The sequence below is a fragment of the Pelophylax lessonae genome, assembly GCF_965119305.1.
Source record: "Pelophylax lessonae genome assembly, chromosome: 9".
NCBI classification, from domain to species: Eukaryota; Metazoa; Chordata; class Amphibia; order Anura; family Ranidae; genus Pelophylax; species Pelophylax lessonae.
In genome coordinates this window covers 240,696,178-240,708,079 of record NC_138776.1, presented here as the reverse complement: position 1 = coordinate 240,708,079, position 11,902 = coordinate 240,696,178, and the positions used below count along the sequence as shown (strand labels likewise).

General features: G+C 44.7%; 1 protein-coding gene across 3 annotated transcripts in view; it reads left to right on the top strand.

Moving 5' to 3' along the window:
- Window positions 1–282: 282 nt before the first annotated feature.
- LOC309562582 (mitogen-activated protein kinase 8) overlaps window positions 283–11,902 on the top strand; it is a 59,207-nt gene continuing 47,587 nt past the window's right edge. For all 3 annotated transcript variants that reach the window (XM_082266832.1, XM_082266831.1, XM_082266833.1), the window contains exons 1-5: window positions 283–441; window positions 538–667; window positions 3,954–4,012; window positions 5,285–5,423; window positions 10,470–10,635. In XM_082266832.1, the coding sequence (XP_082122958.1) occupies window positions 320–441; window positions 538–667; window positions 3,954–4,012; window positions 5,285–5,423; window positions 10,470–10,635 (616 nt within the window). In that variant the 5' untranslated portion in view covers window positions 283–319. The remainder of the gene's footprint in view (window positions 442–537; window positions 668–3,953; window positions 4,013–5,284; window positions 5,424–10,469; window positions 10,636–11,902) is intronic.

Genomic DNA, 11,902 nt, shown 5'->3' with positions numbered 1-11,902 from the left:
CTCGCTCTCTCTCTCATGCGCTTTCGTGCTATCTTGTACTCTCTCATACTGTGAGCGGAGAAAACTGACCACTACACAGTCTTTCATTCAGTGTTGGGTGTCGGAACCGTGTTCCAGCACCCTGCTCTGTGTTGACTGTCTTTATTGTACACGCCAGTCAACACAATGTATTAGAAACCTTTCATGTAATTTCATGCCAGCATTTCCAATTCAGGATTTTTTTTATTGTCCTCACCTGTGACCCTTTTTCTTCGGCAGATTTCAGCTATAAAAGCGTTGGGGTTTGGATGAAGCCACTGGGGAAGACGCTCGTGCAATCATGAGCCGAGGAAAACGAGACAACAACTTCTCCGTCTTTGAAATTGGAGATTCCACTTTCACTGTTCTGAAGCGCTACCAAAATCTGAAGCCCATTGGATCGGGAGCCCAGGGGATAGTATGGTAAGAAAGTTAAAACATTTTTTTTTATTATTCCATTTCTCAATATTCGTTTACATTTTATCAAGCATCTATATGTTGTATAATTTTTTTCCCCAGCGCTGCATATGACGCTGTTCTAGAAAGACATGTTGCTATCAAAAAGCTGAGTCGACCGTTCCAGAATCAAACCCACGCCAAGAGGGCGTACCGGGAGCTTGTGCTCATGAAATGTGTCAATCACAAGAATGTAAGTTCTGCAGAAAACAATCCCGACTGGGTGATTATATGAACTAGAATGCTTTTTTTGTAGATTCCTACTTCTTTCTGTTCTGAACATTGGACAAAAGGGCCCAGATATATCCCGGGTAACTATAGACCTGTCAGCCTAACATCTGTAGTCTGCAAGATTTTGGAGGGGGAAGTTAAGGGACTATATACAAGACTTTAGTAATGAAATGGTATTATTAGTAGTAATCAGCATGGGTTCATGAAAACTCGTTCTTGCCAGACCAATCTATTAACCTTCTACGATGAATTGAGTTGCCATCTAGATAAAGGTAAGCTTGTGGATGTGGTGTATCTGGACTTTGCAAAGGCATTTGACACCGTTCCCCACAAACGCTTACTGTACAAACTAAGGTACATAGGTATGGACCATAAGGTGAGTACCTGGATAGAGAACTGGCTGCAGGGGAGAGCCCAGAGGGTGGTAATAAATGGGGAGTACTCGGATTGGGCGAGTGTGGAAAGTGGGGTCCCCCAAGGTTCTGTCCTGAGGCCAATCCTGTTTAATTTATTCATTAAGGATCTAGAGGAGGGGATATCCAGCACAATCTTGGTATTTGCGGATGATACTAAACTAAGCAGGCCAATATCTTCTGGGCAGGATGTGGAAACCTTACAAGCGGACCTGAACAAAATAATGGGGTGGGCAACTACATGGCAGAAGAGGTTTAATGTTGAAAAATGTAAAGTAATGCACTTGGGCGCAAACACGAAAGCAAGATACTCACTAGGGGGGGGAACCTCTGGGTGAATCTAAGATGGAAAAGGACCTGGGGGTACTGGTAGACGACAGGCTTGGCAGTGGCCTGCAATGCCAAGCCGCTGCAAGCAAAGCCAACAAAATACTGGGATGTATAAAAAAGGGGATTCACTCCAGAAATAAAGGAATTATTCTACCACTCTACAAGACTCTGGTCTGGCCACATCTGGAGTATTCCGTCCAGTTCTGGGCACCGGTCCTCAGGAAGGATGTGCTGGAACTGGAGAGAGTCCAGAGAAGGGCAACAAAAATAATTAGGGGAATGGAGGACATCAGCTATGAGGAAAGACTACAAGCCCTGAACTTATTCTCTCTGAAGAAGAGACGCTTGAGAGGGAACATGATATCAATGTACAAATACTGTACTGGTGATGACCCTAACATAAGGAACAAACTTTTCAGAGAAAGGGAATACAATAAGACACGTGGCCACTCACTAAAACTAGAGGAAAAACGGTTTAACCTTAAAATACGTAAGAGGTTCTTTACTGTAAGAGCGGTAAGGATGTGGAATTCTCTTCCGCAAACAGTCGTATCAGCAGGGAGCATCGATAGTTTCAAAAAACGATTAGATGGGCACCTTAAAGACCACAACATAAAGAGGTATACAATGTACGGTTAAAAGCAAACACACACACGCATTCATAGGTTGAACTGGATGGACTGATGTCTTTTTCCAACTTTGTAACATTCATTGGCATACTGAAGAAGGGAGTGGTAGAAATTGATTGTCTTGTCTCCACCTGGGCACTCTGTCATAATAAAAAAACATATGAAGACTTAGAACAGTGGTTGTCAACTTAGGTGTGCTGTAGGGGGCCTCAGTTGTGGCCCCTAATGTCACCTAGGGGGCTGCCCAGAATATTCAATATTTAGAGATAATAAAGCAAATGTTCAGAGACTGGAAACATGATACAGGTTTAGTTGGATACTGGGGGCATGCTAAAGTAGACAATCGGAGACTGGTAACATGTTGAAGGTGCCCACTGATAGCCATGGGTCCAGAATCAGTTGCTGTAAGACACCTCAGAAGCCACTGAAAGCCAAATGCCAGCAGGACACAAATATTTATTTTGGAAAAGTTGACACTGAGGCCTGCCCCAACTCAATCCTTGGGACTGGTACCTTAACAGCACCTTGCAGTACATTGCAGGAGAGAAGTGCGGAGGTTATGAGAACAGTCATGTGACGGAGAGGAGTACACAGGGTATGACAATGGTCACTGTGCAGGAGAAGTTTGCCAGGGGGTATGACAGCACTCAGTGTGTGCAGGAGAATAGTAGTGACACCGATGAGTAAGAATGTATATACTAGGAAAACCAAGTGTGTACCGGTAACCTGTCAGCATTGCAGGCAGATATCTAGAAGCAAGTTGATCTGAGAAGAGAGAAATACGTTCCTGCTACACTTATTTGTAGTAGCCAGGACTCCTCTTTCAGAAAAAGTTCCAATTTCTCTCTTTAATACGCAGGTACCAGCCCTGTTAGCAGCTTAAAGTGGAATTCCATGTTTAAGTAATTGTAAAGTCTTGTTTAAAAAATAAACATGTTCTACTTGATCCGTGCAGTTGGTTTTGCACAGAGCAGCCCAGCTCCTCCTCTTCTCCTGGCCCCTCCCTTCTGTCGAGTGCCCCCACAGCAAGCAGCTTGCTATGGGGGCACCCGAGCTTAGCTGCAACTCCGTGTCTGAATTTGACCCCGCCCACTCTCCTAATTGGCTAGCTGACTTTGACACCTGAGGGAGTCAGTGGTGCCTCCGCTAATCAGGAGGGAGAGTCTCGGACAGCCGAGGGACTCGTGGACATTGCTGGACAGAAATAACAATGCAGCTTCTGTGTGCACTGTGATATGCAGCAGTATGGGCGACTTGCTGCCTGAAATAAATAGCGTTGGGCTGAATGTTTCTTTTCCATTCAGGAGAAGCCTTGTATTTTAGCTATAAATATAAGGTTTCCTCTGAGTGACAGGTGGAGAGGCGGGCAGATGAGGTCACAATTTCCACCTCAGCAAATTTGAGGAAGCTTTTGTATTCATTGATAAACATACAAGGCTTCTCCTGAATGGTGGAGAACCATTTAGCCCAACTCTGTTTCCGACAGCAGATGGCAAGTCATCTGTACTACTGCCCAAACACAGCGCGGCCTACTGTATGGTATCTAATGCTACTACAGTATATTACAGCGTACATAGAGGATGCATAGTTATAAAATGGAAAAGGTTCATTTTGGCCCAAATTAACTGTTTAAAGTAGAAATAAACATGGAATTCTACTTTACTAGAGCTGTGAATTGTCATTTTCTATGCAAAGCTGGTGGGGGCCGATCACTCAGTTCAGGGCTCTGTAGGATACAGATTCGCACACAGCAAACCCTTGGCAGAAGATCATTTTTTTTTTTATATATATATATATATATATATATATATATGTATATGTAAAATAGGGTAGGATGTGCACTGTATCAGCTTTCAATTGCTTTTGTCTGTTTCAGATTATTGGGCTCCTAAATGTCTTTACACCACAGAAGTCTCTGGAAGAATTCCAGGACTTGTAAGTATTATCAGCAATCAATGCTTTAATGAATGGGACCGGTCCACCTGTTTGCAAGCCTTTCTGTGTGTAGGTGACATATCTGTGTTTTGTCTTTCTCATCTTTTGATGGGTACGGGAAGGCTTCACTTTCAAGTTTCACTGCCTCCAACAGAAGGTTTGGACACTGGCATTAAAAAAAACAAAAAAGAAAACCTCTACTACCGGCATGCCGGGGGGGGGGAGTACCTTCCTGCCATAGTCTAGGAAAGGGAAGGAGCCTCTTTGCAGATGGGGGCCCTCCTCAGCACATAGAAAATTATTTTGTGCTTCTGGGATGGAGAATAAGGGAAATAGATCTTTCAAATCTTCCCCGGGAGGTTCCAAGTATCCTTGGTCTGCTAAGCCTAGAGCTAGCTTCTCCGGACCCGCATACAAACCCCTTCAGTATTAAGGTCTGCCATCACCATTATTGGGGTGGGGGACATCTTCGCTGGTTTCTGGCCTCGTGGACCTCCTTCATGAGCATCAAGGATCCACGAAATTATTTTAGGGGTACCCAGAAAGGGGGACAAAGTTTGTCCTTTTCAATTTTTTTTTGGTGTTGAGTCTCCTTGTGCAGATTTAATTCCTGCAACGGTTCAGGTGATGTCCAAACTACCTAAGGTTCCCCCCTAACCCTGTCCAGGGAATTGACTTACCTAGGTCTGATTCTAATTCTGACCAGGGTGGTCCTTCCTCTGGAGGAACTTCCGGAACCACAGGCCGCGATTCACCGGCTGCTGTCACACAGATAGTTCTCTCTCCCACTTTGAATACAGTTTCTAAATCTGGTGGTATTCACCTTCAAGACTGTTCTGTTTGCACAGTCCTATATGCAGCTCCTTTAGCAGGGTCGGCTCCACAGGAGGATGCCGAGGTTCGTGGCGAGATCACGGGTTCCTCTGGCAGGCATCCAAGAGCCACGGTAAGGCCAGTATCATCTTCCAATCAGTTTGTATTGGAAGATGATAATGGCCTTTCATAAAAAAAAAAACACGCGTCGCATTTTTCACCTATTTGTAAAACATTTTGAAAACCATTTATCATTTTTCTTCCACTTCACAATTATGTGCCACTTTGTGTTAGTCTACCACATAAAATCCCAATAAAATACATTTTACACATTTTGTCATGTTACAACCAAAAATGTAAATTTCAAGGGGTATGAATACTTTTTCAAGGCACTGTATGTGTGGGAAACTGTGTCCAACGCATGCATGCATACACTGATGCAACGTTTGTCGTTCCTAGGTACATTGTGATGGAGCTTATGGACGCTAATTTGTGTCAGGTGATACAGATGGAGTTGGATCATGAGCGTATGTCCTATTTGCTTTACCAGATGTTGTGTGGAATAAAGCACCTACATTCTGCAGGGATCATCCATCGGGTGAGTTATTACAGGGCACTTATTAAAATGTGTGCAAAACTTAACCTGAATTTCTATTTGGTGTCTTTGGTCTGCTAATATTGCGAGACATTTTTGCAAGCAGACAACTTTATGTTCCTACGGTCCTCGTCGTTAGCTTTGTTCCCAGCTATCTTTATGGACTACAACCCCCAAAGTGTTATGAAGAAGTAGAGAAGGGGAGTTTTTCTGTAGTCCTAAACCACATCCTGTTCTGGGATGACAATACTGCACTGCTATGATACAATACCGTGAGTAAACTTTGTCACTTTAGTTCACAAAATTTGTTACTCGGTGGATCACCAGGTGTAAATAAAGCTAAAAAAAAAAAAAAAACTCTTGCAGCTTCCTCATCTAAGTACTGGTAAGCTGCAGTATATTAAATTTTTCCTATAGGAATAAGATACACTTCAAGCCCACGTTCACATTGGTCCCTTTTGACATTCCAAAGCTGAGCCAATTGCCGGCAATGGCACCGCCAGAATTGGTGTGATGCTGACTTTGCGGCGCTGCACTGATTCCCAAATATAGTTTCTGTACTACTTTTGGCGACTTCAGGGGGCGATCTTTTAAAAGACATCTGTGCAGGATAGACATCAGTGTGAACTTACCGTATTTTCCGGCGTATAAGACGACCCCCCTAATTTTCAAGTTAAAACATAGGTTTTGGGCTATACTCGCCGTATATGACTACCCCCCTTCCGAAGCAAGGCAACATCATTGAAAAACATCAGATTTCTCATAGATCTCCAAGGTACCCCAAGTACTGTAATACATGTAATCTCTCATAATATCTCCAAGGTACCCTAAGTATTACCAGTAGATGTAATCTCAAGACGCTGGCTGTGTGGGAATCCTGTACCGGTATACTGTATGTACTGTAGCTCCGGCTACATACAGTGTACCGCGCTGAGCCAATGATAGTGAGCGATGTATTCTATTATTGAATGCAAAGCCTGCTCGGATTGGCAGAGTCAGAGAGGCGGGCTGATGTTACTCCACCAATCCAAACAGGCTTTGCATTCAATAATAGAATACATCGCTCTCCCTGATTGGCTCAGCGCGGTACACTGTATGTAGCCAAAGCTACGGTACATACGGTATACCGGTACAGGATTCCCACACAGCCAGTGTCTTGAGAGATTACATCTACCGGTAATACTTATACTTAGGTTACCTTGGAGATATTATACTCGGCGTATAAGACGACCCCTTATTTTTGGGGGATTTTTTTTGAGGTTCAAAAGTAGTTTTATACGCCAGAAAATACAGTACATTGAAGCCCCTTTCACACTTATCCGACTTGGGACTGCAAAGTTGCATGATGTGCCGCACTCCATGATTTCCATTGAGTGCCATTTCATATCTGTGCGGCTTCAAGTTGCAATGACTTCAAAGTAGTCCCATCACTACTTTAGTCTGACGTTGATGCGTTTTGCGGTCCATAGACCTCAAGATTACACAGGCATTGCTTCAAGTTCAGGCATAATCTCGGCCCAAAAATGGCAACTTTTAGATCGCACAAGTGTAAAAGGGGCCTGAACCTCAAATTATGCTGTCCCGCATTGGCCTATAAATGTGTGTGTGTGTGTGTGTGTGTGTGTGTGTATATGTGTGTGTATGTATATATATATATGTATGTGTATGTGTATGTGTGTGTGTGTGTACAGGTTAACTTTATGTATGTAAAAGTATTTTGGCTAAATGCAAGGGACTTTTTTCCTGAGCGTGGATGAAGAGTCATTGTGCTTACATATTTAAGTGTGAGCCCCCGTTCATACTGGGGTGACCTGTCAGGCGACCTGGTCGCCTGACAGGTCGCCGTAGGTCGCCTGGCATAGAGAAGCTATGGACCCGTTCTAATAGGAGCGACACAAGTCGCTCCGACTTAGAAAAAGGGTCCGGAGCTTCTTTGGGGCGACCTGGAGCGCCCTGCATTGACTTCAATGTTATGAAGTCCGTGCCGGCTGCTCCGAGGTCGCGGTGCGAGCAGCGCGCCGTGACCTTTTGAGGTCGCCCCGGGAAGTCGGATCAATCCAGTGTGAACGGGGCCTTAATGAGCTCCGTCGTCACAATTTATTCTCTTTCATAACAGATATACTGTATGTATCTTGCCATTGGTGACTTATCCCTGTATTTGCCGGGCTATTATGCTGACTTCAGTACTATGCGTCAACGAATGTAGAAGAAATGGCTGCACTCCAAGTATAATCAAGATTCAGGTTTATTGACCAAACATCCCAATGTGGCAAGCAGGTAGACACGTTTCACACACTAGTATGAGTGCTTAATCATAATATATGTGCTTAATCATCAATTATTAAGCACACATACTAGTGTGTGAAACGCTTCTACCTGTTTGCCACATTGGGATGTTCGGTCAATAAACCTGAATCTTGATTATACTTGGAGTGCAGCCATTTCTTCTACATTGATTGTCTGCGGAGGCAAGCCGAGGCGTGCACCTGTATATCACCAGGCTTCCTGATTCACCTGGAGCAGTGAGTTCTCCTTGTCCTTGTGTACTATGCGTCAACTATCTGGGAAAAGTATGCAGATAAGGTATTCTGATGTTTTGGGTTAGTGTCTAAAGGTAGTGTAGCTCAGCATAACAGCCAGGCAACTGGCATTTTAGGAAGAAAGTTGTTAGTGACTGCCTTCATTACTGATTTACTTTAAAGGTTAACCCTGGCCTCCCATTTAAAAAAAAAATAAAATAAATAAAATCAGTGTAGCAATTGTAAGTGCATCTGCATTTCTATTTTGTTTTCCTTAGCTCCCTGGATAATTTCACAAATGCCTGGTTAAACCTGCCAGGAAACTCTACCTAATGCAGCTTCCTGTGATGGGGTGACGATGCTGCTTCACTGCTTCTGATTTCAATGCAAAGGTGTCACACTCATGTAGGCTGTGCCTGCTTGCAGTACAGTGGGATAAGGAGATGTTGCAGCAGTTAGAATTTATCAGCATTGTAACTGCTGATTCACAAGCCGGCAGCTCTTCAGTCAGCTGCTGCCCACACCTAGTCCTCCATACTTGTTTCTGGATTGACTGCACTGCCTCTGATGCTGAAACTCTCCCACTTCTATCTGGAGGGTCTGGAAGGGTAACGTGAGATGCAAAGGAAAGAGGATTTGGCTCCCTTAGGCTCAGTTCACACTGGGGTAGCCACCTGACAAGTCGCGCTCCATTCAGGGCAATGGAACCATTCTAATCGAAGCAACTCAAGTCCCTCTGACTTAGAAAAAGGTTCCTGCACTACTTTGGGGGCGATTTCGGAGCGGCTTGCATTGACTTCTATTAGAGAAGTCGTTTGCAAGCCACCCTGAAACCGCACTGCACGGGGCAGCTTCAGAGTCGGGCGACTTTGAAGCCGCTCCCAATGTGAACCCAGCCTTAGGGGAGGTAAAGTTGTTTGTTTTTTTGTAACTGAATTTGCTATCTGTTTAGACCAGCCTTGTTTTTTTGTAACTGAATTTGCTATCTGTTTAGACCAGCCTTTTTCACCCGGGGTGCCTTAAGGTTTCTTAAGGGGTGCCTTGAGGTTTCTTCAGGGGTGCCTTAGCAAAATGCCTAAAAATTGTATGCAAGTCATCAGGTGGATAAAGCCTGCCTTTTAGTTACACAAAGCACCACATTTTTCATTGTGCACCATTACAACCTTCTAGCCCATGGTGTCCTCCCATCCAATGACATCATCAGTTAATAAGGAAGATGTCTGTTGCCACCACAGCATCCTTGTTTGACCCTCCTTTGCCCCTCTCACTCAGCCCTGGGGTGACATTAGCTGACTGATGTAGAGAAATTGAGGGAGAAGAGAAACATTGGAATACTAGTCAGTGTGCAAAAGTGTGTTTGCTTTAGAAGAATAAATCCCCTCCAACATTGGGTATCCTATGTGTGAATGTTACTGCATTTTGTAAAGCTAATAGATTTTTTACATTTGAGACTGTCCATCATTTTAAAGGGTACCTTGACTGAAAAAAGGTTGAGAAACACTGGTTTAGACTGTCACAGGAGCCTTTACTTGTACCTAGTGGCTTCACATATAGATTTGGTTCTAACTTTCTCAGCATGGCCCAGAGAATTTCTGAATGTCTTCAGTTAATAGCCATTTACCGTATTTATCTGCGTATAACACGCACTTTTTCCTCCTAAAAATGGAGGAAAAAGTAGCTGTGCGTGTTATACGCCGATATAACAAAAAAAAATGTCCAGAAAGCAGCGGCGAGAGGTAGAAGCGGGCGGCGTGGAGGAGAAGGAAGGTCGCGCTGTCATCGGAAGTCCCGGCGCCTATGCCGACGTCAATCATAGGCGCCGGGACTTCCGATGAGAGCGCATCCTTCCTTCTCCTCGGCGCCGCCCGCCCCCTTCCACCTCTCGCCGCTGCTTTCTGGAGTTTTTTAAAAGCGATGTGTATAGTGGCGCTGGCGAGGCTGCAATTGGCGCTGGCAAAGGCTGCATGTATGGGCGCTGGCAAAGGCTGCATGTATGGGCGCTGGCAAAGGCTGCATGTATGGGCATTGGCGAAGGCTGCATGTATGGGCACTGGCGAAGGCTGCATGTATGGGCAAAGGCTGCATGTATGGGCACTGGCGAAGGCTGCATGTATGGGCACTGGCGAAGGCTGCATGTATGGGCACTGGCGAAGGCTGCAATTACGGGCACTGGCGATGACGGGGCTGCAATTACGGGCACTGGTGAAGGCTGCATGTGTGGGCACTGGCGCTGGTGAGGCTGCAATCATGGGGACTGGCGCTGGCGAGGCTGCATGTATCGGCACTGGCAAGGCTGCATGAAAGGGTACTGCAGTGACGAGGCTGCATGTATGGGCACTGCACTGGCGAGGCTGCATTTGTGGGCACTGGTAAGACTACATTTAATTTTAAAAAAATGTTCTGAGTTCAAAGCTGTTTATTTTAAATTTCACCTTTTTTTTCCTGAAATTTCTGCCCTAAAATTTAGGTGCATGTTATACGCCGGCGCGTGTTATACGCCGATAAATACGGTATTTTCTGTTCTTCACAGGATTTAAAGCCAAGCAACATTGTGGTGAAGTCTGATTGCACTCTAAAAATTCTCGACTTTGGCCTTGCCCGGACAGCAGGGACAAGCTTCATGATGACGCCATATGTTGTAACCCGTTACTACAGAGCTCCCGAAGTTATCTTGGGCATGGGATACAAGGAAAACGGTCAGTCTTTCTACATCTATTCACATATGCACTCATATATTGAAACTCATTGGTAGAAGCAGGTTGTTTCCTCATTGGAGACTTTTTTTCTTTAAATCTAACACCTGTTAATACTTTATTTATATATCCAATGAGGTTTTAGACCATTGTTGTATGTGCAGGTTAATTAAAGCAAAGCTGCAGCCCCCCCACCAAAAAATTAAAAGTTAGCAGCTACAAATACTGTAGCTGCTGACTTTTATTATAGGACATTACCTGTTCAGGGATCCCACGATGTTGACACCCCAGACTATTTTTTTCAGTCGGCTCTTGGGTGCTGCCATCGCCATTCCTTGTAAGGGAAACTTGCAGTGAAGCCTTCACAGCTGGTTCCCTACTGCGCAAGCGCAAAGCTGCGTAAATGGCAGTGGGGGGAGGAGAAGGGGGGGCCAAACTTCCAGGGGACCTCGCTCCCCCAAGGAGGTCACCTGGAAGTGGGGATGGGTACCTGTCAAAAACAGGTGTCCACTTTACGGTCCATGATGTGCAGTATGGTACTTGATTAGCTTGTGTAATATATGGTAATCATTTGATTAGAGGAGATGCGGTCTGAGTAGTGGAATTTGAGCCATTTTTAGTATGGTAATATAACTTGAATGTGTGCCCCCCGTTCTCTGCTTAAAGTATAATTCAGTTAGTTATGCTTCTGCTTTAAAGCCCAACTCTGGGCTCCAAACTCCTTTCCCCTAGGGGTCCCCCTCCCCTCTTAGCTTCCCCTTCTTTTTCTTTTGGCTCGTGGCTGGTCATGTTACATGCAGGGTCCCCTTCGGTCTTGTCCCTGTAGAGTGGACCTGCATGATGCAGTGAGGAGTGCTGTCATGAAAACATCAGCTGTGCTCTCTGCATTAATAGATATTCTACAGGGGGCCAAGACCATGATGCCCTGGCACTCAGTCTTCTGGGCTGTCATTTACCCCAGAAGACTCAGCTTTTGCCCAGGGAATTTTCTTGCTAAATCCAGGCTGGGGATAGAGCCCTTTGTGGAAGCTGTCACATTCATGACAGCTTCCCATCGCTGAGAGCTCCACTCACTTCTCAATCTGTAAACTAGGAAAAATTGAACTTTAAAGCAGTATTCAACCCAAAACCAAAAATGTAATATATTGCAGCCTACCAATCATTAGATAAGGGGCGGTATTATTTTTTTTTGTTTTTCAGCTTTAGGAACCTGCAAAGTATTTAACACTGCCTACAGCTCTGTTGCCTGTACCTCTTTACGGGCTGTCTT